General features: G+C 48.4%; 1 protein-coding gene and 1 pseudogene across 2 annotated transcripts; both read right to left on the reverse strand.

Annotated features, from left to right (window-relative positions):
* Positions 1 to 3,714: 3,714 nt before the first annotated feature.
* LOC109680193 (pyrethroid hydrolase Ces2e-like) lies at positions 3,715 to 12,135 on the reverse strand. Of its 2 annotated transcripts, XM_074055891.1 has the most exons (12): positions 11,846 to 12,135; positions 9,478 to 9,682; positions 8,416 to 8,557; positions 7,630 to 7,763; positions 7,290 to 7,548; positions 6,798 to 6,896; positions 6,383 to 6,523; positions 6,192 to 6,272; positions 5,721 to 5,865; positions 5,171 to 5,305; positions 4,597 to 4,669; positions 3,715 to 4,182 (listed from the first exon to the last, which is right to left on the reverse strand). In XM_074055891.1, the coding sequence occupies exons 1-12, from the start codon at positions 11,919 to 11,921 to the stop codon at positions 4,005 to 4,007; spliced, it is 1,668 nt and encodes a 555-aa protein (XP_073911992.1). In that variant the 5' UTR covers positions 11,922 to 12,135; the 3' UTR covers positions 3,715 to 4,004. The 2 variants fall into 2 exon arrangements, with proteins under 2 accessions (XP_073911992.1, XP_073911991.1); XM_074055890.1 differs by lacking the exon at positions 11,846 to 12,135 and having other exon boundaries at positions 9,478 to 10,026.
* A 7,057-nt stretch (positions 12,136 to 19,192) lies between these two features.
* LOC109675002 (pyrethroid hydrolase Ces2e-like) lies at positions 19,193 to 26,956 on the reverse strand (annotated as a pseudogene).
* Positions 26,957 to 27,168: the final 212 nt, after the last annotated feature.

Here is a 27,168-nt window from a genome sequence, read left to right on the forward strand (position 1 = left end):
TTACTCATGGTTGGTCTTATAAGACACTGAGTTGTCATTAATCAGTTTCCTCTTTTGTTAAATGGGTGCTGTCTGTCCCTTGGACTAGTCATAAGGATTTATTGACATGATTACTGTCAAGTGCCTGGCACTCAGGCCCTGAGAAAGGCAGGTATTGGTCTGGACAGCACAGAGCTCATCTGGGAGCACTGCTCTGAGCAGCTCCCAGGGCAGGCGTGCCTCGTTACAGATGTACTCATAGGAAAGTGTGCTGCTTGCTATGCAGGAGTCACGATCATATTGTCCTGATCATCACTCAGAACTGGGCTCGTTTGTCTGGGGATCCTCAGTGTCCCCCATGTATTCTTCCATCAGCAGGTCACCATACTCAGGAGACAGCATGTAGTCCACGGAGGGGTCAGGATAGGCAGGTTCCTGGCAGCAGCCTCAGGGCGGGGACATGGGGCCTGGGATGAGACAAGGAAAAGGGGAAAAGGCCAAGCTCTGGAACTCCCCCAGTAACCCAAGCTTAGTTCAACCTCTGTTCCTGGGGGTCCCTGTATGGGCAGGATATCTGGCATGTCCTTTCCATTGTTGCTGTCTCTGACGGTCTCACCATCTGTGCAGACCTTCGCTGCAGGACACCCTGGATCATCTCTCTCTCCATTTTCTTCTGAGAGTCACAGGTGCCTGTACTCTGAGTTGTAAGGGAGAGTTTGTATTGTATTTCAGATTGGCCAAGACCTACAGGAGAGGCATCTCAGACACCTGGTGTGATGTGCTGGCAGAGTGGCTCAAGCGGAAAGAGCACCTGACTTGTAACTGTGAGATCCTGAGTTCCAACCCCAGAGCCACCAATAACAAATTTAAACAAAGCAAAACAAAATCTTTTATGAATCCATTCTACCATGAAGTAGTGTGAGGAAGTAGAAAAGCATTGTACAAGAAAGGGGGTGAAACTATGATCCTTTAGGTGGAAATCAAGGATAAGAACATGCATTTATTCTTAGGCAATGTCCTAGGCTCTGTGTGTAAGACCTGTGCCCTGATGGTATCTGTCATAGAGTCAGGTGTGATTGGGATAGAAATATGTTGTTCTCTCTCTCTCTGTCTCTGTCTCTCGGTCTCTCTCTCTCTCTCTCTCTCTCTCCTCTCTCTTTTTCTTTTTGGTGGTGATAGTTCTGGGGTTTGAACTCAGCACTTCACACTTGCTAAGCAGGTGTTCGACCATTTGAGCTCTGTCCCCAACCCAAGGCAAACCCCTATTTAAAATGGGAGCCAAACTTAAAAAGCTAAACTTTGATCTACCATTTGATCCAGCAATACCTCTCTTGGGGATATACCAAAAAGACTGTGAGAGGCACCTGCACACCCATGTTAATTGCAGTACTCCAGAGGCACCTGCACACCCATGTTTATTGCAGCACTATTCACAATAGCCAAATTATGGAAACAGCCAAGATGCCCCACCACTGACTAATGGATCAATAAACTGTGGTATCTATACACAATGAAATTTTATGCAGCCATGAAGAAGAATGAAATGTTATTATTCACTGATAAATGGATGGAATTGGAGGACATCATTCTGAGTGAGGTTAGCCTGGCCCAAAAGACCAAAAATCATATGTTCTCCCTCATATGTGGACGTTAGATCAAGGGCAAACACAACAATGGGATTGGACTTTGAGCACATGATAAAAGCGAAAGCACACAGGGGGGATATGAGGATAGGTAAGACACCTCAAAAATTAGCTAGCATTTGTTGCTCTCAATGCAGAGAAACTAAAGCAGATACCTTAAAAGCAACTGAGGCCAATAGGAGAAGGGGACCACGAACTAGAGAAAAGATTAGATCAAAAAGAATTAATTTAGTAACACACTTGCACAGGAAATTAATGTGCATCAACTCCCTGTATAGCTATCCTTATATCAACTACCAAAAACCCTTGTTCCTTCCTATTATTGCTTATACTCACTCTTCAACAAAATTAGAGATAAGGGCAAAATAGTTTGTGCTGGGTATTGAGGGGTGGGGGGGAGAGGGAGGTGGTGGTGTAGGTAGTAAGGGAGGGGGTGGGGGCATGAGGGAGAATTGGCCCAAGCATTGTATGCACATATGAATAATAAAAAGTAATAAAAAAAATAATAAAATGGGAGCCAATTAGTGATGGTAGGCAGAACTTCCTCCTGGAAAGTCCTGGAGACTTCAGAAAGCCTGGTCACAGCAGGCAAAGGAGGAAGGCCCAAGCGGGGACTGGGCAGACAAAGAATGGGGTCAGGAGATGGGCAGATCCCACAGTGGTTCCCACCAGCCTAACGCTAATGAGGGCTGCCAACTCTATCAGCTCCTCTCTTTCCCAAGCACCTTTCTTCCATACTCTGTTTTTGCTTGTGCACAGTTCTGCACAGATCTGACCCTGGATCCTGTCACCCTCACAGGATCCTCACCCTGGCATCATAGAGGGAGGAGCAGGAGACCACAGGCCACGGTGCTCGGCTGCACTGGGTGTCGGTGTAGGGGATGATCCTCTCTCAGGCCTAGGTCAGCACTGCAGGGCAGGACCAGCCTCAATGACAGGCAGCTGAGACAAGGCTGGAGTTTGCACCCAGCAGGGAGGAGACAGTGCTCAGGTTGGGGCTGGTCAAGGCAATATTGCAGGAGAGTGGTATAGAGCAGACAGAGTCAAGAGGAACAAGTGGATAGCATGTGGGCATGGCTGCCTCCCCTCTTCCCATGCCCCTATAGCCTCTTCTAAAGGTGCTGAGTGGCTTCTGCAGCACTTCCAAAATGCTAGGACCCCTGTTTAAAACTGGCAGTTAATAAGTTCACTCTCCTTGCATTGCAGGACCAATGAAGACATGGAGGACAAGAAGGGATAGCAGTCGGCTGTAATGAGACGTCAGGAAGGCTTCCCTGAGGAGGCACAGCACTCAGGATCCCAGGGATGGACGATGGCATGAATCTTTGAAAACTTTGAAACGGCAAATGCAACCAGTTGAGCAGAGGCAGGGAGCTGTGACTACCCCTTCATCCTGAAATTGCTCCTTGCTCTCAACGAGTCATACATTATCCCTTCAAATGCTCTCCACTCTTTGATTCATGCTCTGAGGGTCAGCATGGATCCCTCCCTGCATGGACCCCTCACTGTCTGGGAATGGCTGTTCAATGGAAACACAAAAGGACCTATCCCCCTACTAACCCTACACCCACCTTGTGTCTCCCCTGCTTCTAGCTCCTACTGAGAACAAGTTCACTGTCACTTATCCAGCAATTAAGAGAGAACTTGCTGTTGCAGTGCTGTGATGAGCTTGTGAACAAGCTGCTCTTGCTTTTAAATAACCAGTGTATGATTTTTTGTGGCTTTGTTTTTGAAAAACAGGGGGTTATTGCAATGCTTCTCTGAATACCTGGAACTGGTGGGATTGCAACCCTCCTGTGTGTCTCACCAGTATCTTGGATCACAGACCCTCCCCACAGTGCCAGGTACTTCTTGTGATAATCCTGTTGTACCAGCTGAACTCACTAAGACCCCAGGACTTTTAGTAACTCGGGTTTCTGTTGACCCCTTACAGATGACAGAGAACATGGGACTTTTCTAGAGGTGCACATGTGATTTTTGACCCCTGATATGGATAACATTGCCCAAAGCAGCTTCTTCATTTGAATGGAATTGGGGATTGGGAAGATAGAGAGAGGGAAGTCTGGAAGAGGACCAAGGTGAGCCTGAGAGTAAGGGTCCAAGGGCCAGTGTTGTGTGGAATAGTGCATTCATGCATTGGGCCTCATCCATCCACATTTTCATATGGCCATTGATTGAGTATGTCTAACAAGAGAGGGCTCAGGGCGATGTGGCAATGGACATCATGCAATGAGTTATTTATAAGTATAGGCTGAGTGAAGGGATATATGACTACCAGACAGTGGGAGTCAACATAGCGCCTATCTGGGTGTGTGGGCACCTCAGGCTGATGCCATCTGAACTCAAGCCCACTCCCTCCCTGGACACAGTGTGCTACAGCTCTTAATGATTCTTCTTAGGCCCTGTAAGCTCCACGATCTTCCGGGGCAGGGTCTTGGTCCAGAACTGCAGCCTGTCAGCCTTCAGGGCCTGGCCCACTGCAGGCTGGATGTCCAGCTTCAAGTACTGCTCATCGTGATGGAGCCTAGGCCAGTTGGGCAGGTCCTCACTGTTGGGGTTCCTGTGGACACAACATCCCAGTAGGGTTAGTTGGGGACATTCTGATACCAGTCCCAGATCTCGGTCAGGCCAAGCAACCAGCAGGCCAGGGGTGTGTAGAGACTGAAAGCCACATCTTATCCAGACAAAGGAAAGTAAGGACCCGCTGTTTGGAAATGTGGGACCCAGCCAATTGGCATATTTGTCCCTTATTCTCTGACGTAGGCTCTGATACTGACATAGTACACTGGACCAACTCTCTTGTCTCTTGGACAAGGGCCAAATGACTGGCACTCACATCGTCACCTCCTCCTAGTGGTTGGGGAGGGAACAACCCTAGGATAAAGGACGCGTGCATGGTAATGAGGCCACCCCAGATTAGGAGGGCCCTGGATGAGCCCAATGCAGGGATTGGGGTGTGTGGGGGTGCTCTCACCCATTCCGAGCAAAGTTGGCCCAGTACTTCATCATCCTTCTGCTTAGCAGCTCCTCCTCCTCAGTGAAGTCAGCTGCATAGAGAAGGACAAGGAAAGATCTGGCCACCATATCAGGTCACCCCGTCAGGCTCCACCCTCAACACACTCCATAACCTGACCCTGGACACCAGGCCAAGTCCCTTTCCCTCTCCTAACACCCAGGGCCAGGCCCTCCTTTGCCCAACCTTTGTTTATTCATTCCAAACTTGAGCTAATCTGTCCTGAGCTCATTCCTGACCTAGCAGCCCCTTCTTTCCTCTAACTCTGGGATATCCTTTAGGAACAATTATGCTTTTGAAACACCCCCGGTACCCATACCTGACACTATTGTAGATGCAGAAAGTGGCAGGAACACAGGCTAGAATCTGTGAGAGCTTGGATTGTAACCCAAGTGGTATTTGGGACTGTAAGTTGGTGCACACCTGATTCTGTCTGTCTCCGAGCCTCAATTTTCCACTAGTGGACAACTAGGACAATCACCCATCAGGTCCCAAGCAGGGTCCATCCCAATTCCTGGAAATGAAGAAAACTCACCATTGTTGTTCAAGTAGTATCCAAAGACAAAAGAAACCTCATCACCATGGTCAGCCTTTACGTGGGGGGGCCTGATGTCCTTGAAAATGCTGGACTGATGCTGGAACTCATAAAAGTAGACAGGGGCACGGGAACCTAGAGGTGTGGACAGGTTGGAGTGTAGTGATCTGTCACCTTGAACTGTCCTTCCTCACCATTACTGAAGTGTGAGCTAGGACCACAGCTGTCTGGAATCTGGATGATGAGGAGTGGAGCTCCAGGCTTGAGCAGATCCAGTGGGAAGGCCATGGTTCAGTCATGGCCTTGGGCTGCCAAGCTGTGTGGCCTAGGAAAAGTCACCGACTGTTACTGACTCAGTAAGTCTTCTGTAAAATGGGGTGACATCTCTCTCACATTAGCCATGACAATGTGCTGATATGTGGAACATCAAATGCTTGGCACTCAGAGCTGATAAGGACATGGATGGGGACCAGGACACCACAGAGCTCACCTGGGACCACAGGTCTGTGTTCCCCATTGGCAGTCAGGCCTCAGTCACATATGTACTCACGTTGAAAATGTGCTACTTGGAGCGCAGGTATCACAAACATGAAGTCTGCCATCATCTCATGGAAATTGGCTTGGAGGATCTGTGGGTCCTCAGTATCCCCCATGTATTCTTCCATCAAGAGACCACCACAACCAGCAGGCAACCCCTAGCTCAGGGGAATCAGAGAGAGTCATCATAGGCAGAATCCAGGACAGGGAGTAAGGCACCTCAGGTGGGGAGATGGGGCCTGGGACTGGACGAGGTGTACTGGGCAAGGTCCAGCTGTGGAGTGACCCCACCACAAACACTCACATACTTCAAATTTTCTTGCAGTACTAGGGTTCCTCAGGCCCCATGCTCGCTGGTCATGGGGTCTAGGCACTTGAGCCCCAGCATTAGTCCAAGCCCACCCTTTATTCCTTGAGTTTACTGCACCAGCAAGATACCTTCGGATATCTCTCCATTGGCATCCAACCCTGGATCCTCACTCACCATGTTTGCTGTCGTGCTCTCCATAATAGCAGGCAAGGTTCCTCTGTTGATTTCTTTTATGGTTTCAGAGTAGCCCATGTACTGGGTGGTGGAAGGAGACTTTAAGTAATGCCATGAAGCCACATACTGCTAGGGCCTCCTCCCCACTACATGAGATTCCTAGGGTCCCAGGAGTTGCAAGTGAGACTTACATTGGGGAGGCCAAAGCCATACTCATCAGTGTTGACACCTATGATGCTGGGGACAGGATGAAAATCCGCAGAGACCAACAGCTCCTGGGGGTGCCTGGGTAGGAAGGCCCCATCTACCACTCCAGGTATGGTCTTGAAAGGCTGAAGGGGCATTCAAGGTCAGGGATCCAGGTCAGGCACAGGACATTTTCCCAGGCCCTTGAGTTACTTTTACCCATTCTAAATTCACCCCAGGATGCTCACAACCATCCAAAGAGATCTTATATGTTGTTTAGTCTCTCTTGGTCTCCATTTGGCATTCATGGCTTAAAGGAACCATTTCATGGAGAAGAGGTAATTATTTCAGTGTAGTAAGAACTGACTCCTCAAACCCTATGTATTGTCCCTTTCCCCATACCCACACTATCAGCCTCACCTTGTTAATAGCCAGAATCTCCTCTTCACTCTTGCCCCTCAGGCAGTGTACCAGGGCCTCTGAGTTTACCTGCCCACAGGCAGACAGGTTGGCAACCATCTGTAAGGAAACAGGGCAAAGGCTGACTCATCCTTTCAGACAGGAGAACGGCGTTTCCCAGACTAAACCATGCTCCATGTGTCAACATATCACCAGGGTACAGTGCATGGCTTACTGCTGATGTGAAATTGGTTCCACATCCCTGATGTTTAGAAGTCAGGGCTACATAGGACACCCTAACTGTTTACAAGTTTCTGCTCATGAAAGGGGTCCCAGGGTGGCAACTTTCCTGACAACTGAACACACTGAGCCTCTATGAAGCAGGGGGTGTGCATTATAACCTTTGAGCCTTCAATCAATTCACAGGACAGAAACGTTTTCCAAAGGATCTCCATGGAGACAGAGACTCTGAGGGTGAGGCAGGTGTAAGCTGGGGTAGTTGAGGTCACTCACTGTGTAGACCACCTCAGAGGAGCTGGAGATGAGGTCTGGCAGAAGAGCCACCCCACTCTCCATGATGGCACCGTGGAAGAGTCCTTTGGACATGGGGGACACGACATGTGAGGACACACTAGTGCCACCTGCAGACTCGCCAAAAATGGTGACTTGGGCAGGGTTGCCCCCGAAATGGGCGATATTCTTCTGCACCCAACGAAGGGCGGCCACTTGGTCTAGGTAGCCCCAGTTGCCAGATGCATGCTGGTCTCCAGTGCTGAAAAGTGGCAGAGACAAGGGTCACAGGCCTGTCCTGGGCCTACCCTGTTCCCACTGTCCTGTCCAGCCCTAGGCTCACCTGAAGAAGCCAAGGACACCCAGGCGGTACTGGATAGCGACCACCACCACATTCTCTGTGGCTGCCAGTATGGAACCATCATATGAGGAAGCCATGCCTGCAACCAGTGCACCTCCGTGGATCCACACCATCACCTGAGGAAATAAGACAGACATCACACGTTCTGACCCAGCCCATACCCTCTCTGGCCTCTCCCTATACTGCTCACTTCGGCCTGTGCACCTGCCCCTGTAGAAAGAACTATCTCAGTTCTCCTTGACCTGGATCATGTATTAGGGACACAAGGCCACTCGGTAAATATTTTGGGGCCATCTCTTGAACCCAATCTGGAATAATGGCTCCAAGATTGCCAAATGGTACCAGTATCCTATACACATATGAAGAGAAAAGAAAAGGGGTGTTTCTCTGAGTGGCTCACTTAACATTAATGGAAAAGATCACATAAGTTCATTGGCACAGTAGATGGTCCATGGCTGGGAACTTGGGTGATGTCAAAGATGAGCACTTGGGCACCTGCATGGGTCTTCTGGGCCCAACTTTTTAGAGTGAGCCCTCAGTTCATCAAAAGGCTAAGGCCTCTGGCCTCTGACCTCTTGGAGTTGTCAGGCCTCTGTGTTCCCATACTAGGATTGGTTTCCCTTTCTGGGTGAGAAGACTTTGTGGACATGGCAGTGAGAGACTTCTCCTCAGGTTCATATTACATTGGGAGCCAGGTGATCTTGGCTCATTCCATCTCCTTGTAAATAAATGTCCTCTGTCCCTAGGTGACCATGGCATATCACTCACAGGCAGGTTGGAGCCCTCATGGGCATAGGCAGGTGAGTAGATGTTGAGATACAGGCAGTCCTCAGACATGGAAACAGGAGGCAGGGTCTGCTTCAGCTGCTTCAGAGCATCTGTATTCATTATATCAGAAGTTTGCAGACACCTGGTGAAAATGGCAATCACTTTTTCCAGGTACTGTACAGTGGCCAATATTAGACCCAGGTGCTAGATTTGCTCTGCTCCATCCTTAGACTTTGCTTTCTTAATTCGCTGACACACAGGTGAGGAAGTCCCTCCCCAGCAAGGTATAAGCCAAGGCTCTAGAGGAGCTATAATAGAGCCAGACGCAAGGGAGTCCTCAAGGTTTTCAAAGACCTTGGATCTCACATCTATTGAGGATGGGAAATCATGACTATTAGCAGTCTCTACAAGATCCAACGGCTGCAAGTGCTGACATTCACTACTTTTACTTGGAACAGGGGAGCAGCCACGTGAAGACCCATCACACCACTCACAAGTACTGCATGAATGACTGGGGACCTCTTTCCCATAGGGAAGTAGGACATCCCTCATCCCAAGTCCAGACTAAAGGGACATCAACCCTCCCACAGAGTCTCCAGCTGGAAGCACATAAACGAGATCCTTTGCTAATGGCTCCTAGCCCTGCAGGTTGGCACAATCCCTGTGGAGAGTGGATCCCCAAGAAAGCATCCCTGCTGCCATGCTTAGGTTCCTGCAGATTCTGCTGCTGGAACCAGGGCCCTCACAGTTCATGGAGCCAACCTAGACCTCTCCCATAGACACCTCCCCTGGTGCAGAGAACAGCGGGAACACCCAAGTGTGTCTCTGCTCCTACCACCGCACCCGGAGGTAACATGTCCAGGTACCAAGCCCTGACTTTGAGCCTGGCAGGGTTGCTCCACTCTCTCAACCTTAGCCCATTCACTGGAAAAATGCATGTGGAATCCTCCCAAGGCAGAGGGAAAACATCTGTGAGTTCTGATGGAAGAACCAGTAGGCCCGGCACAGCTCAGGGGGCCCTACCCAAAGGCCTGAAGTTCCCTGGGCCCTGGGAGAGCTTACATGGCTGGGTGGGAGGTCCCATTCCTCACACCACTCCAAGGTGCAGCAGGCTTAGGGGGCGCAAACCGCAGCGGTCCAAGAGGTGGCTTGGCAAAGGGAATTCCCAGGAAGGTGTGGACCCCCACATCGGTGCCCTTCACGTGGACGAGGCTGCCCCGCACCTGCCCTGTGTGAGTGGTCCTGATGGGTCCGGCTGAGTTCTTGCCTGTGTGTGGAGAGAAGCACATGAGAATTGGGCCTGCCCAGTGAGATGTCATGCACGCTGTGAGTGTTGCCACCTCCTTGCTACTCCAGTTCTGCATTTGTCAAGACACTGGTCCGCAAACATTCGCTCACATGGTTTCTCCTTTTTACACTGACCCTCCCACACCACTGGCTACTTAATTCTATTTTCATGAAAAGTTCAAAATTTTCTATCACCAACAGGATCAGCAGATTGGTGTCTAGGGCTGAGGTTAGGGGTTGTGTTTGGGGCAAGGGAAATGGAGGTGCATACTTTGTGAATGTTTTAAACAGCATTAAATTCACAATGTGTTTAAATCCCAAGGGAATTTGATTGTTCTTCTGCAGAAGCCAGGAGTGTGGTATAGACAAGAGTGTGGTGTAGACAAGTGCCAGTTACTATACCTCCATCTCAGTGAGTTCATATCCCTTTATTCATTCAATCTTGCAGATTGAAAATATTAAAAACAAGCAAGCAAAGACCTCTGTGTATTTGTTGACCACACACAGAATTTTTGTTCTTGTTCCCTAAACAACATAGTATAACAATATGTATTTAGCATTCACGTTGTAGTAGTCACTATATGCAACCTGGAGGCTTTTCAAAAGCTACAAGCTCAGGTTACATGCAAATACTAGGCCGTTTGTAATTTTTTGTGCCATTATGGTTTAAACTCAGTGCCTCAAGCTTACTAGACAGGCACTCTATCACTTGAGCCACTCTACCAGATGTCTTCTTTTGAGTTTTATTGAGATAGAGTCTTATGAACTATTTGCCTGGGGCTGGTTTTGAACCATGATCCTCCAGTTCTCTGTTCCATATCCCATTTTAAAGTGGAGTCATCAGTGAGGTCTTGCTTAGAAGGCCCTGGGGACTTCCCAGATCCTGACCTGGACGAGATAAGATAAGGAGTCCAGCAGTGGTGGCCATGGGTGGGGAATTCTTAGGGCAGATTAGATTGGGGAAATGGGGGAAGATATCTTCAGGTCCCACACCAGGGGACTTAGAGGTGAGTGAGGTCAAGGGTTGCACAAACATTCTCTCCATCGAGCTCTGAGAACATGAACTTCTGAGAAGATCCTGGAGAGTACGTGGCATGCAAAGGGCACATTCCCATTGCTCTGGAAACAAAGTCATAACTTTGTCCAGTCAGGTTCATAGTATGAAGTGAACCCAAGTGGTCTCTCCTTTCAGCATTGAGATGTGGTACCAGGGGTTTGTGAATCCCTTCAGGGCCAGTAACCTTGCCTGGGGCCCATTTGGAGGGTGTCAGGGGACTCTTCTGCCCAGGAGATGTCACAATCAGAGACAAATAGCACTATGAATGTATTATCACCATTGTGTGCTGACCACAAATGCAGGAGGAAAAGGTTCTAAATCCCACCCCAGGTTTCTGACCTGCCCTTCTGGCTCTTCACAACCCTCCTTAATCGCCTGCCTATTCAGTGATGTGTCCTCAGACAGCCCTGACCCTCTCAGCTTCGGGAACCACCCTGGGGTTTTAGACATGTTATGTGGATGCAAGTTTCCCACACCTGAATTTTTAACACAGGTGTAACTGGGACCAGAAAAGGAAAAACCTTTCTGGATAGCTAGCTTGTCTTCTGGCCAGGATACTCTGCTTGTTGATTAAACTGACTCTCTTTCCCTCTTTGTCTAATTGCTGGAGAATCTGGTAACAAAGGTTAACTCCCTTTGTTCTTCAGTTAATCCGGGGGTCTTCTACCCTTTATCTCTTCCCGACCCCCAGAGCAGTAAACCCTCCAGCCAAGATACAGCTTCAGAGAAGTGGTGACAGACACCTGGAGAATCAAGGCCAGTATCCAAGGTGGACACACAGGAAGTCACCCATTCAAGCTCACCCCCTGAACTCTCCTTGGAAAGGTGGATATTTTCTCTCAGACATGGGACGACAGAGGTTTAAGGCCTTCACTTGCCCAATCCTCATCTTTGTCCCACAAATAATAAAGTTTGTTTCCTTTTCCTCAAATACAGCTCCCGTGATTTGTAAATTGTGAATTCCCATTGAAACAATGGTACCATTCCCTTCCGTCTTGAAGCCCTCGGCTCCCAATCTCGGGCTGTGTCTCTGCACAGTGTGGCAGATCTGACCCTGGACCCTGTCATCCCCTGCAGAAGTCTCACCTTGGACATGGAGGAGGAAAAGCAGAAGCCCACAGGCCACAGTTCTCAGCCACATAGGAAGTTGTTCCAGCCGCATGGTTGACTCGCCGCACTGTGTCTGCAGTGTTTCACTGACAGGCAACTGATGATCAGAGCCTCACCCTGACTGGAGTTTGGACAGGGAATTGGTAGGAACAGTGCCAGGTGGGTGCTGCATGATAGTGGCACTAAACAGTCATTGGTCACAGGAAACAAGTGGCCAGCAGGTAGTGTATGGCTGCCACCCCTCTTCCCATGCCCCCTTCAGCTCCTCCAAAGTTACTATGAGTCTTCTGCTCTCCTCAGAGATACCTCAAAGCTCCTCCACAGAGCGAGTCACTGCATGACCATTGTCTCTTCAGACTGCATCCTAGTGACTAGACCATAAGGGGTGAAAAGAGGGAGCAGAAGGCTGTAATTTGAAACGCCAGGAGGGCATCTCTGAGGAGGTGCTTGCTTGGGTTCTCAAAGATGGACACTTGTCAAATTTTTGAGGAGGTGAAGGGAACTGCTTGAGCAAGTGCCTTTTGTCTAAGTAACTGCGTCCTTCATCTGCAGAACTCCTCCAGGCCATCAGCATGCATTGTACTCATCCCCTTCAACAGTTCCTTATCTCTTAGAGTCCACGATCTGAGGGCCCTTCCCAACTCAGCCTTGGCCCTTCTTTTGTAATATACTTGAGACTGTGGTTCCCATCACCCCTGACCCAACCCAGTGCACAGTTACTTATCCACAGGAACATCAAGAAATGGGAGCCTGTTGGTCCTGCACTAGGAACTAAGTAGAGCTTTGGTGAGCCAGGGGTGTCAGGGCCTCTCCTGGAGATTCTGAGCATCCTGAGGGCTGTGCTCATGTACGGCTGCCATCCTGGGTCTGTGATCATCCACCCAGCCTGACTTCCAAGAGGAAACATCGTTAAAGTCAATCTCAGACAGCCAATAACCAACAACTGCCTGCTCCATGGAAACCAACAACTACCTCGGCGTTCCTGCCCCCATAGGCACTCAGAGCCCACCCGGCACAGTTTTTGTCCTTCTCAGAGCCATGGTGGCAGCAACAGCATTTCCCCGGGACTGAGGGGCCAGGAGCCTGGATCACTGCTTCTCCTTGACCTGCCCATTCGTCAAGGCCTTCTGTCCATTCAAGGTCTCCCATCCAATATTGCAGTCCCTGTGTGGGCAGAGCTCTCCCTGCCCTTAATATTCCTCACCTAATTACAGCTGGGCTGTGGGGGCTGAAAGATGCCAACTCCTCCCATACTGGGTCATCTTATAGCTCCTTCATGTTAACTGGACAGCAACAGGGTTTCTCCCTCATTCCTAATTCTGTGACTGCTGTCCATCTCATGGGCCAGGTGCTCTCGTGCTCTGCCACTTTCTCTCCACCAACTCATTGACCATGACCATGGCCAAGATCATAATAAATTCATGCAGTGAATAAGTCTCAGAGTATATCAGCATAGAGGGAGAGAGAGTAAGTGACAGAGCGAGAGAGCCTGAGAGAGAGCGCACTATGGGGAAGAGGGTTGGAGCCGAGGCTCAAAGTCTAGATTTCTATTACAGTGACACACCCATTCGATCAAATCAGTTGTAAGACCCATAAGAACAAATGGTCAGGAGCACATTGAACAATTGGCATCGACTTGGCATCTGCACAGTTTAGGCAGATCTGACCCTGGTTGCCATCTCCTCCATATGAGCCTCACCCAGGCCCAGCAGAAGGAGCAGGAGTCCAGTGGACACAGTCCCCTCCTGCACTGGGTGTTGGTTGAGGGGCATGGTCCTCTCAGGCCTAGGTCAGTTCTGCAGAGCAGGCCCAGCCTCAATGACAGCAACTGAGATCTGGCTGGACTTTGCACCGAGCAGCAGGAGTGGGGCTCTGGCTTGGCCTGGCAAAGCAGGGCTACAAGAGAGTGGCACTGAGTAAGCAGATTACAAGGGGGGCCAGGGCTACATTTAGGGCATGGCTGTCTCCCCTTCTCCTGTGTCCCTTTTAGCCTCTTCTAAAGGTGCTGAGTGGCTTCAGCAGCACCTCCAAAATACCAGGAAGCCCTGCCTGAATCCTGCAGTACCAAGTTCACTGTCGTTGCAGTCACAGCCCCAATGAGGACATTGAGGGCAGAAAGGAAAGAGCAGGGAATGTTTGAGTTCTTTGACAGGTAAAACAACCAGTTGAGCAGAGGCAGGGAGTTGTGACTGTCCCCTTCACCCTGCAATTCTTCCTTGCTCTCAAGGAAGGACTCATGCTTTACTGGGATGCTTTAAGGTTCTGGATCACTAGCATCATGGTCTCTGGGTCTGCACGACCCATCCCTATTTGGAAAGGGCTGTTCTGTGGACACACACTGTGAGCAGCACTATTTAAGGCTTATCCAACTACTCTCCCCATCCCACCCTGTGGCTGCCCTAGAGGCTAGCTCCCACCAAGAACAAATTCACAGTCACTTACCCATTTGACAAGATTTAAGAGGAACTTTCTGATCACAGAGCTGTGATGAGACTGGAGTCTATGGACCTGTGCTGTGTCTGGGGAGACAGGAGTGTTTAAAACACCTAGAATCCTGCCTGGACACAGCAAAAAGAGCTGGGACCAGGAGCTCCCACCTGGCCTTACTTCCCAGAGGAAGTGGTATGGGATTTGACCTCAGACAGCCTTTAGTGCCTCCTGAGAACAGCCCTTTGCTTTTCATTCTAATACACAAAGTGCTGGGAACACAGAGACTGCTGCCACAAGAATTCCTTCTTGATACCTTTCTGTGAGAGATTATTTCCCCTGACACAGCATGACCATGGCTTCCCTTGACCTCTACCCAATCAGCAAGGCCTGCTACATTACATTGTCTCCCATTGGAAGCACTCTGGTCTGTCTGAACACCTGCTGTGCAGATTCTCCCTGTCCTTAATTCTCCTGACTTAATTAACAGTGGGACATGGGGTCTGAGACATCCCAAATCATCCCATCAGGCTCGCGAGCACATCCTTCTGGACAACACTGGGCTTCTTCCTAATCCTGGGGCTGCTGTCTACCACTGCCAGGGAGAAGAGCCCCTGTGCTCCACCACCTCTTGCACAATCTTAAGGAGGTCCTGGCATCCATGATGGCTAAGGTCATAGTAAAAGTATGCAATGAGGATGTCTCAGGAACATTTCTGTATGCATGGAAAAGTGAGGAGAATTCACTGTGGTCCAGTAAGAGAGAGACAGACAGAAAGAGAGAGAGAGACAGATAGAAAAAGATTGAGAGAGACAAATTGAGAGAGAGAGTGAAAAATTGAACAGATGAAAGAAGCAGAAGCTAAAAGTCAGGGAGATTCAGGCATGGTGACATATAAGCATAAGCCCAGTAATTAGGAAGCTGGGGCAGAAGGAACCTGACTTTCAGTTCATTTGTCTCAAGAAAAGTAAATAAATTAATTAATTTAAAAGTAAAATGGGTAGAGTAGCTACAGTGGTAAGAGTGCCTCCCTAGCAAACATGAGGCCCTAAGTTCAAAAACCACCGCCAAATAAATAAATAAATAAATTTAATTTAATCAAATTTAATTAAGGGTCAGGGACACATCTACTACAGAGACACCATAACTTAACACCATTCAATACAATGAGATTGAAGCACAATACAGTCAAGTGTTGGGAACATGGAGACTGGCACCATCATTCATGGCTGGTGGAATGCAAAATGACCTAGTCATTTTGGAAGCCAGTGTGGCCTTTTCTTTAAGTAAAATACATATGTGTCATATGATTCAGCAATTTCATTCTCAGGTCTTTACGGAAAACAAATGAAAGTCATGTCTGAAAATGTGTATAACAGCTTTATTAAAAAGAGCCCAGACTGGTGCTTGGTGGCTTGTGCCTGTAATCCCAGCAAACTGGAGGCTAATACAGGGGGATTGGATTTTTGAGGCCAGTCTTCACTACATAGCAGGAGACTTTAAAAAAAAAAAGACCCACAAAAAACAGCTGAAAATGGATGTTACTCAAATGTACATCAATCCATGTATTGTGTGCACACAAGGGACGGCTTGCCTCAGTAAAAGGAAGGAAGTGTTCCTTGAAACTCAAAGACATTATGCTTGATGGCACAGCAAGTCACCAATGATTCCTTTAATACAAAGTGACAGAAAAGTTTAACGTTTCAAAACTGTGTATAGTTTCCATACTACAGTTCATAGAAAGCTATTAGATGTTTGCTAGGAAGCAGGGTTACAGAAGCAAAAAGCAAGGTCTAGTCCGTATATGATTATGTTTAATTTTATTAACTACTTTACCCTAGTGCTATGCGACTTTCCCCTCCCTGGTGCTATGTCACCTTCCTCATTTTCAGATTTCTCAGGTTTTATCTCTCTGCTATGCCATTCCTACCTCCCTGCTACTGAGTCAGGACTCAGGCATAGACTGTTATTTCTGATCCTCCTCCCTGATAAATTATTCCCCCCATTGATATTCAGACCCACTTAGGGTTAAAGAGCATATCTTAATGTAGGGGTTTGTATTTTTATAACAGCATTACATGTAAGGCAATTTGTCATCTTTTTCTCAAGCTCTGTGGTCTCCCATGTTGGGCCCCCCTACACACAAACTAGCATGAAGTTACATTTAATGTCTGGGCTATAGACTCAGCCACTGAGAGGAACAAGCTTTTAGCTTTAGCAGAGATGGAAAATTCATTTTTCATTTCCTTACTGAAGGAGTGAAAAACTTGGTATGAGGAACTCTCACAGGTAACAGTTACTGATTTGAGGTATATCAGACTCTCAGGGTCAAGACCCTTTTTATCTATTTTTGTATCAATTACTTTTCCCCATGTTTAGTCAGATGGCTTAAGAACAGCGAAATTTACAGGGTTACAGGTGCCACAGGTGTTGTTAGGGAAAGCTTTCCCCTTGTGGAGGAGGGCTGCATATTTTGTCCTTTTTTAAAACCAGATCAGTAACAATAAATAGTAATTATGCATCCTGCTCAAAAGAGATTGAAGAGAGCAAATGAAAACCTTCCACCGTGAGACCAGTGAGCGGGGCGGTTTCTGCCAAGCCTATGGCGAAGACTAGGGTGAGAACTACAGCAGCAGATACAGACAAGGGGTGACAATGCATTACAGTGAGATAACTGGGGTGAAAAACACCCGTATGTCCTGTTGGAGAGTTGACTCCTCAAGCTTCTGCTGTGCGTAGTCTAGACAGCTTCCAGTGGTGACTAGCACAGGGCTGTCATTCCATTGTTCTTGGTCCCCTGTTGTTTCCTGGGAAGCAGAGTTCTGTCAGGGGAGGGTACTCAGGTTCCCGAGGGTGAACCTGCATAGTGAAGCTGGATCAGGGATGCACTCCCATTCGAGAAAAGCAGCCTTGACTTGACTGTGGTGGATCCAAGGAGCAATCATTGCTACTTTAACTATGGTGGTAGTAGACAAGGTAACAACAAAAGGGCCCCTCCAATGGGGTTTTAATGGTAGGCTATTTTTTTTTACCCGATGTCTTTTCTTTTTTTAACTGAGTAGAATTTCTATGGCAACAATATACTGTCAGTGTACATGTCCAAAAAAAGTCGTTGTTTAAAAAAAGTTAAAATCACCATCTTTAAGTATCAAAGAACATGTTTAGAGCCAGTAAGAACAGTTATTTTGTCTCTATTTAAGTAGAAGACCCTGTCTAAAAATAGGAGTTTGTGTCTGGAAGGGCTTTAATGCCAGATAGCCACACATGCATAAGAACCATTTCTTTAACCCTCTCGGCCTTGGTTATTTTTGAGAGGTGGCACCAGTGACTCCATTGGAACTTTGATGGCATTTCCCCCTTTGTGTCCAAACTGCTTGGCTCTGAGCACTCTCTTCTGAAGACCTGTCTTCCATCCAAGTGCTAACCAGGCCTGCCTCTGATTAACTTTTGAGACCAGATGAGATTGGGTGTGTTCAGGGTGATATGGCCTTAGACTGAAGATCTTTCTTGATTGCTCATCGTCAGGATTTGCTTTTTCCTGGATTTTGGTTGGTTGGTTGGTCTTGGTCCCACGTCGGGAGGGAATAACGAGCAGATCAGCTGGAAGTCAATGCCAATTAGACCCTTTTGGCCAAATTAAGCAATAAAGAGGCTTAGAAGGAGTGGCTCTTAGGAGGTGGGCTTCTAGACAAGGACAGTATAAAACAAAATCTAACAAAAACAGATGTCTAAAAAGCTAACCTGGGTGACACATAAGTCGTTATTAGAGTCCTGCTCCTTGCAAACCAGGGTAAAGTCACAGCTTTAGGAAAGAAATAGATGAATGAGTGGGTTGTTTTCTTTGCCAACTTAAATGATATTTAATCTACAGGACCGTAGTTAGAGACATTTTCAGTAGTTGGGTTCCTTTGGGCTCATAATTGGGAGCTCTAGGTACTGTTGTCTGACAAACTGTGTGCTCCACATTCATATGTTGAAACCTAATGTCTGATGTGATGATATTCAGAGTCCTCAGGACTTTGCATGATATTCAGATGATATGCACCTCTTTAGGAGGTGATGAACTCATGAGGACCATCATTTATACTTTCCAACACATTTGAATACAGGTGCCATCATTTATCCACAGACAGAGCTCTTATTTCACACCAAATCTGGTTAACCCTCACCCTGGAATTCTCAGTCTCCAAAACTGTGAAAAAGCTTCTCATGCTTTTAAATAACCAGCGTATGATTTTTTGTGGCTTTGTTTTTGAAAAGCAGGGTGTTATTGCAATGTTTCTCTGAATACCTGGAACTCGTGGGCTTGCAACCCTCCTGTGCGTCTCCCCAGTAGATTGGATCACAGACCTTTCCCATGGTGCCGGGTACTTCTTATGATAATCCTGTTATACCAGCTGAACTCAATAAGACCCCAAGGCTTTTAAACCTGGGGTTTCTATTGGCCCCTTACAGATGAGAGAGAACATGGGACTTTTCTACAAGTGCACATGAGATTTTTGACCCCGTGATGCAGATAACATTGCCCAAAGCATCTTCTTTATTTGAATGGGATTGGGGATTGGGAGGATAGGGAGAGGGAAGGCTGGAAGAGGACCAAGGTGAACCTGAGAGGAAGGGGCTAAGGGCCAGTGTTTTGTGGAATAGTGCGATCATGCATTGGGCCTCATCCATCCACATTTTCATATGGCCATTTATTGAGTACGTATAACAAGAGAGGGCTCAGGGCGATGTGGCAATGAACATCATGCAGTGAATTATTTATAAGTATAGGCTGAGTGCAGGGATGTATGACTACCAGACAGTGGGAGTCAACCTCAGCTACTACCTGGGTATGTGGGCACCTCAGGCTGATGCCATCTGAACTCAAGCCCACTCCTCCCTGGACACAGTGTGCTACAGCTCTTAATGATTCTTCTTAGGCCCTGTAAGCTCCGCGATCTTCCCGGGCAGGGTCTTGGTCCAGAACTGCAGCCTGTCGGCCTTCAGAGCCTGGCCCAGTGCAGGCTGGATGTCCAGCTTCAAGTACTAGTGATCATGATGAGCCAAGGCCAGGGGGGCAGGTAATCACTGTTGGGGTTCCTGTGGACACAACATCCCAGTAGGGTTAGTTGGGGACATTCTGATACCAAGTTTCAGATTTTGGTCAGGCCAAGCAACCAGCAGGCTAGGGGTGTGTAGAGACTGAAAGTCACATCCTATCCAGACAAAGGAAAGTAAGGACCCAGTGTTTGAACCACATAGGAAACAGCCAATTGGCATATTTGTCCCTTATTCTCTGACGTAGGCTCTGATACTGACAAACTACACTGGACCAACTCTCATGTCTCTTGGACAAGGGCCAAATGACTGGCACTCACATCGTCACCTCCTCCTAGAGGTTGGGGAGAGAACAATCCTATGATTAAGGACGCGTGCATGGTAATGAGGCCACCCCAGATGAGGGGAGTTCTGGATGAGCCCAATGCAGGGATTGGGTGTGTTGGGGTGCTCTCACCCATTCCGAGCAAAGTTGGCCCAGAACTTCATCATCCTTCTGCTTAGCAGATCCTCCTCCTCAGTGAAGTCAGCTGCATAGAGGAGGACAAGGTCAAGAACTGGCCACCATATCAGTGCAGCCCATCAGGCTCCACCCTCAACACCCTCCATAACCTGACCCTGGACCCCAGGCAAAGTCCCATTCCATCCCCTAACACCCAGGGCGAGGACCTCCTTTGCCCAACCTTCGCTTATTCATTCCAAACTTGAGCTGCATCTGTCCTGAGCTCATTCCTGACCTAGAAGCCCCTTCTTTACTCTAACTCTGGGATATCCTTTAGGAACAATCATGCCTTTGAAACGCCCCCTCACCTCCACCCCAGCACCCATACCTGACACTATGGTAGGTGCAGACAGTGGAAGGAAAACAATCTAGAGTCTATGAGAGCTTGGATTGTAACCCAAGTAGTATTTTGGGGCTATAAGTTGGGGCACCCTGATTCTGTCTCTCTCTGAGTCTCAGTTTTCCACTTGTGGACAGCAGGTACAATCACCTATCAGGTCCCAAGCAGGGTCCATCCCAATTCCTGGAAATGAGGAAAACTCACCATTGCTGTTCAAGTAGTATCTGAAGACAAAAGAAACCTCATCGCCATGGTCAGCCTTCACGTGGGGTGGCCTGATGTCTTTGAAAATGCTGGACTGATGCTGGAACTCATAGAAGTAGACAGGGGCAAGGGAAACTAGACATGTGGACAGGTGAGAGGGTAGCAGTCTGTCACCTTGAACTGTCCTTCCTCATCATTACTGAAGTGTGAGCTAGGACCACAGTTGTTTGGAATCTGGATGATAAGGAGAGGAGCTCCAGGCTGGAGCAGGCCCAGTGGGAAGGCCTTGGTTCAGTCATGGCCATGGGCTTCCAAGATGTGTGGCCTTGCAAAAGTCACTGATTGTTACTGACTCAGAATGCCTTCTGTAAAATAGGGTGACATCTCTCTCACATTAGCTATGGGAATGTGCTGATATGTGGAACATCAAATCGTGGCACTCAGAGCTGATAAGGATGTGATTGGGGACCAGGACATCACAGAGCTCACCTGGGACCACAGGTCTGGTCTCCCCAATGGCAGTCAAGCCTCGGTCACATATGTACTCATGTTGAAAATGTGCTACTTGGAGCGCAGGTATCATAAACATGAAGTCTGCCATCAACTCATGGAAATTGGCTTGGAGGATCTGTGGGTTCTCAGTGTCCCCCATGTATTCTTCCATCAAGAGACCACCACAACCAGCAGGCAAGCCCTAGCCCAGGGGAATCAGGGAGAGTAATCATAGGCAGGATCCAGAACATGGAGTAAGGCACTTCAGGGTGGGGAGATGAGACCTGCCCTTGGGCAAGGTCCAAGCTGTGAGGTGACTCCAGCACAAACACTCAGATCCTTCACCTTTTCTTGTGGTACTAGGGTTCCTCAGGCCCCATGCTCACTGGTCATGGGGTCTAACCACTTGAGCCCCAGCATTAGTCCAAGCCCACCCTTTATTCCTTGAGTTTACTGCACCAGCAAGATATCTTGAGATATCTCTCCAATGGCAACCAACCCTGGATCCTCACTCACCATGTTTGCTGTCATGCTCTCTATAAAAGCTGGAAAATTTCCTCTGTTTATTTCTTTTATGGTTTCAGAGTATCCCATATACTGGGTGGTGGAAGGAGACTTTAAGTAATGCCATGAAGGCACATACCTCCAGGCCTTCCTCCCCACTACATGATATTTCTAGGGTTCCAAGAAGTTGGAACTGAGACTTACTAGGGGGAGGCCAAAGCCATACTCATCAGTGTTGACACCAATGATGCTGGGAACAGGATGAAAATCCGCAGAGACCAACAGCTCCCGGGGGTGCCAGGGTAGGAAGGCCCCATCTACCACTCCAGGTATGGTCTTGAAAGGCTGAAGGGGCATTCAAGTTCAGGGATCCAGTTCAGGCATAAGACATTTTCTGAGGCCCTTGAGTTACTTTTACCCATTCTAAATTCACCCCAGGATGCTCACACCCATCCAAAGAGATCTTATACGTAGTTTAGTCTCTCTTGGTCTCCATTTGGCATTCATGGCTTAAGGGAACCATGTCATGGAGGAGAGGTAATTATTTCAGTGTAGTAAGGACTGACTCCTCAAACCCTATATATTCTCCCTTTCCCCATACCCACACTATCAGCCTCACCTTGTTAATAGCCAGAATCTCCTCTTCACTCTTGCCTCTCAAGCAGTGTACCAGAGCCTCTGAGTTTACCTGCCACAGGCAGACAGGTTGGCACCACCTGTAAGGAAACAACAAGGGCTGACTCATCCTTTCACACAGTAGAAAGTTCTTCCCAGACTCCACCATGTTCCATTCATCAAATATCTCCAGGGTACAGTGTATAGCTTGCTGCACATGTGAAATTGTTTCCACATCCCTGATGGTTAGAGATCAGGGCTACATAGGACACCCTAACTACTTATAAGTTTTTACTCATGAAAGGAGTCCCAAGGTGGCAACTTTCCTGACAACAAAACACACTGAGCCTCTATGAAGCAGGGGGTGTGCATTATAACCTTTGAGTCTTTCATCAATTCACAGGACAGAGACGTTTTCCTAAAAACCTCCATGGACACAGAGACTCTGAGGGTGAGGAAGGTGTAAGCTGGGGTAGTTGAGGTCATTCAATATGTAGACCACCTCAGAGGATCTGGAGATGAGGTCTGGCAGCAGAGCCAACCCACTCTCCATGATGGCACCTTGGAAGAGTCCTTTTGACATGGGGTGCACTACATGTTAGGACACATTAGTGCCACCTGCAGACGCGCCAAAAATGGTGACTCAGGCAGGGTAACCCCCAAAATGGGCGATATTCTTCTGGACCCAACGAAGGGCGGCCACCTGGTCTTGGTAGCCCCAGTTGCCAGAAGCGTGCTGGTCTCCACTGCTGAGAAGTGCTGAGAAGGGTCACAAGCCTGTCCTGGGCCGACACTTCTCCTGTCTAACCCTAGGCTCACCTGAAGAAGCCCAGGACACCCAGGCGGTACTGGATAGCGACCACCACCACATTCTCAGTGCCTGCCAGTATGGAAGCATCATATGAGGAAGCCATGCCTGCAGCCAGTGCATGTCCGTGGATCCACACCACCACCTGAGGAAATCAAGACAGAGATCACACGTTCTGACCCAGCCCACACCCTCTCTGGGCCTCTCCCTATACTGCTCACTTCAGCCTGTGCACCTGCCCCTGTAGAAAGAACTGTCTGAGTTTTCCTTGACCTGGACCATGCATTAGGGATACAAGGACACTAGTGTAAATTTTGGGGCCACCTCTTGAACCCAATCCTGAAATAATGGCTCCTAGACTGCAAAGCGGTTCCATTATTCTCTACACATGTGAAGAGAAAAGAAAAGGGGTGTTTCTCCGAGTGGCTCACTTAACGTTAATGGAAAGGTCACCTAACCTCATTGGCACAGTAGATGATGAATGGCTGGGGACTTGGGTGATGTCAAAGATGAGCACTTGGACACCTGCATTGGTCTTCTGGGCCCAAGTTCTTAGAGTGAGCCCTCAGTTCATCAAAAGGCTAAGGCCTCTTCCCTTTCTGTGTGAGAAGACTTTGTGGACATGGCAGTGAGAGACTTCTCCTCAGGTTCACATTACATTGGGAGCCAGGTGATCTTGGCTCATTCCTTCTCCTTGTAAATAAATGTCCTCTGTCCCTAGGTGACCATGGCATATCACTCACAGGCAGGTTGGAGCCCTCATGGGCATAGGCAGGTGAGTAGATGCTGAGATACAGGCAGTCCTCAGACATGGAAACAGGAGGCAGGGTCGGATTCAGCTGTTTCAGAGTGTCTGTATTCATTATATCAGAAGTTTGGAGACACCTGGTGAAAATGGCAATCAGTTTTTCCAGGTACTGTACAGGGATCAACCTTAGACCCAGGAGTTAGATTTGCTTCCCTCCACCCTTAACTCTGCTCTCCTTATTCTCTGAGGCACACGTGAGGAAGTCCATCCCCAGCAAGGTACAAACCACAGGCTCTCAAGGAACAATAATGGAGCAAGACTCAAGGGAGGCCTCAAGGTTGTTGAAGGCCTTGGATCTCCCATCTATTGAAGATGGGAAATCATGACTCCTAGCAGTCTCTACCAGATCCATTGACCACAAATGTTCACATTCATTCCTTTTACTTGGAACATGGGAGCAGCCTCAAGAAGACCCATCACACCACTCACAAGTACTGCATGAATGACTGGGGACCTCTTTCCCATAGGGAAGTAGGACATGCATAATATCCCAAGTCTAGACTAACAGGAACATCAACCCTCCCACAGAGTCTCCAGCTGGAAGCAAATAAACGAGATCCTGTTCTAATGGCTCCTGGCTCTGCAGGTTGGCACAATTCCTGCGGAGAGTGGATTTCCAAGGAAGCATCACTGCTGCCCTGCTTAGGATCCTGCAGTATCTGCTGCTGGAGCCAGGAGCTCTCACAAATCATGGAGCCAACCCGGACATCACCCATAGACACCTCCCCTGGTGCAGAGAACACCGGGAACACCCAAGTGTGTCTCTGCTCTTACCACAGCACCCGGAGCTCACATGTCCAGGTACCAAGCCCTGAGTTTGAGCCTGGCAGGGTTGCTCCACTCTCTCAACCTTAGCCAATTCACTGGAAACATGCATGTGGAATCCTCCCAAGGCAAAGGCAAAACATCTGTGAGTTCTGATGGAAGAACCTGTAGGCCCGGCACAGAACTCAGGGGGCCCTACCCAAAGGCCTGAAGTTCCCTGGGCCCTGGGAGAGCTTACCTGGCTGAGTGGGAGGTCCCATCCCTCACACCACTCCAAGGTGCAGCAGGCTTAGGGGGCGCAAACCACAATGGTCCTTCAGGTGGCTTGGCAAAGGCAATTCCCAGGAAGGTATGGACCCCACATCGGTGCCCTTCACGTGGACGATTACTGCCCCGCACCTGCCCTGTGAGAGTGGTCCTGATGGGTCCGACTGAGTTCTTGCCTGTGGATGGAGAGAAGCACATGAGAGTTGGTCCTGCCCAATGAGATGTCATGCACGCTGTGAGTGTTGCCACCTCCTTGCTACTCCCAGGTCTGCCCTTGTCAAGACACTGGTCCGCAAACATTGGCTTCACATGGTTTCTCCTTTTAACTCTGACCCTCCCACAGCACTCGCTACTTAATTCTATTTTCATGAAAAGTTCAAAATTTTATATCACTAAGAGGGGCAGCAGATTGGTGTCTAGGGCTGAGGTTAGGGGTTGTGTTTGGGGCTTGGGGAATGGAGGTAGTTAATTTTGTGAATGTTCTAAACAGCATGAAATTCACAATGTGTTCACAGCCCAAGGGAATTTGATTGTTCTTCTGTAGAAGCCAGGAGTGTGGTGTAGACAAGTGCCAGTTACTATACCTCCATCTCAGTGAGTTCATATCCCTGGCTTCATTCAATCTTGCAGATTGAAAATATTAAAAACAAGCAAGCAAAGAACTCTGTGCATGTGTTGACACACACAGACTTTTTGTTCATGTTCCCTAAACAACATAGTGTAACAATATGTATATAGCATTCACGTTGAAGTAGTCACTATATGCAACCTGGAGGCTTTTCAAAAGCTACAAGCTCAGGTTACATGCAATACTAGGCCATTTGTAATTTTTTGTGCCATTACGGTCTGAACTCAAGGCATGAAGCTTGCAAGCAGGCACTCTATCACTTGAGCCACTCTACCAGACGTTTTCTTTTGAGTTTTACTGAGATAGAGTCTTATGAACTATGTGCCTAGGGCTGGTTTTGAACCATGATCCTCCAGCTCTCTGTTCCATATCCCATTTTAAAGTGGAGTCATCAGTGAGGTCTTGCCTAGAATGCCCTGGGGACTTCCCAGATCCTGACCAGGAATGGGTAAGATAAGGAGTCCATCAGTGGTGGCCATGGGTGGGGAATTCTTAGGGCAGATTAGATTGGGGAAATGGGGGAAGATATCTTCAGGTCCCACACCAGGGGATTTAGGGGAGAGTGAGGTCAAGGGTTGCACATACATTCTGGGCATCGAGCCCTGAGAGCATGAACTTCTGATAAGATCCTGGAGAGTACGTGGCACGCAAAGAGCACATTCCCATTGCTCTGAAAGCAAAGTCATTACTTTGTCCAGGTCAGGTTCATAGTATGAAATGAACCCAAGTGGTCTCTCCTTTCAGCTTTGAGATGTGGTACCAGGGGTTTGTGAATCCCTTCAGGGCCAGTAACCTTGCCTGGGGCCCATTTGGAGAGTGGCAGGGGATTTTTCTGGCCCAGGAGATGTCACAATCAGAGACAAATAGCACTATGAATGTATTATCACCATCGTGTGCTGACCACAAATGCAGGAGGAAAAGGTTCTAAATCGCACCCCAGGTTTCTGATCTGCCCTCCTAGTTCTTCACAACCCACCTCAATCACCTGCCTATTCAGTGATGTGTCTTCAGCCAGCCCTGACCCTCTCAGCTTCAAGGACCACCCTAGGCTTTTGGACATGTTAGGTGGACACAAAGTTCCCACACCTGAATTTTTATCACAGGTGTAACTGGGACCAGAAAAGGAAAAGCCTTTCTGGATAGCTAGCTTGTCTTCTGGCCAGGATACTCTGCTGATTGATTAAACTGACTCTCTTTCCCTCTTTATCTAATTGCTGGAGAATCTGGTTACAAAGGTTAACTCCCTCTGTTCTTCAGTTACCCTGGGGGTCTTCTACCCTTTATTTCTTCCTGACCACCAGAGCAGTAAACCTTCCAGCCAAGGTAAAGCTTTAGAGAAGTGGTGACAGACACCTAGAGAATCACGGCCAATAACCTAGGTGGACACACAGGAAATCACTCATTCAAGTCACCCCCTGAACTCTCCTTGAAAAGGTGGACATTTTCTCTCAGACGTGGGATGACAGAGGTTTAAGGCCTTGACTCTCCCTTTCCTCATGCTTGTTCCACAAATAATAAAATTTGTTTACTCTTCCTCAAACCCAGCTCCCATGAGCTGCACAGTGTGGCAGATCTGACCCTTGTCCCTGTCATCCCCTGCAGAAGTCTCAGCTTGGACCTGGAGGAGGAGAAGCAGAAGCCCACAGGCCACGGTTTTCAGCCACATAGGCAGTTGTTCTAGCTGCATGGTTGACTCGCCGCACTGTGTCCGCAGTGTTTCATCCTGACTGGAGTTTGGACAGGGAAGGGGTAGGAATAGCGCCAGGTGGGTGCTGCATGATAGTAGCAAGTGAACAGGCATCAGTCCCAGGAAACGAGTGGCCAGCAAGTAGTGTATGGCTGCCACCCCTCTTCCCATGCCCCCTTTAGATCCTCCAAAGTTTCAATGTGCCTTCTGCT

The sequence above is a fragment of the Castor canadensis genome, chromosome 15 (genome assembly GCF_047511655.1).
Source record: "Castor canadensis chromosome 15, mCasCan1.hap1v2, whole genome shotgun sequence".
NCBI classification, from domain to species: Eukaryota; Metazoa; Chordata; class Mammalia; order Rodentia; family Castoridae; genus Castor; species Castor canadensis.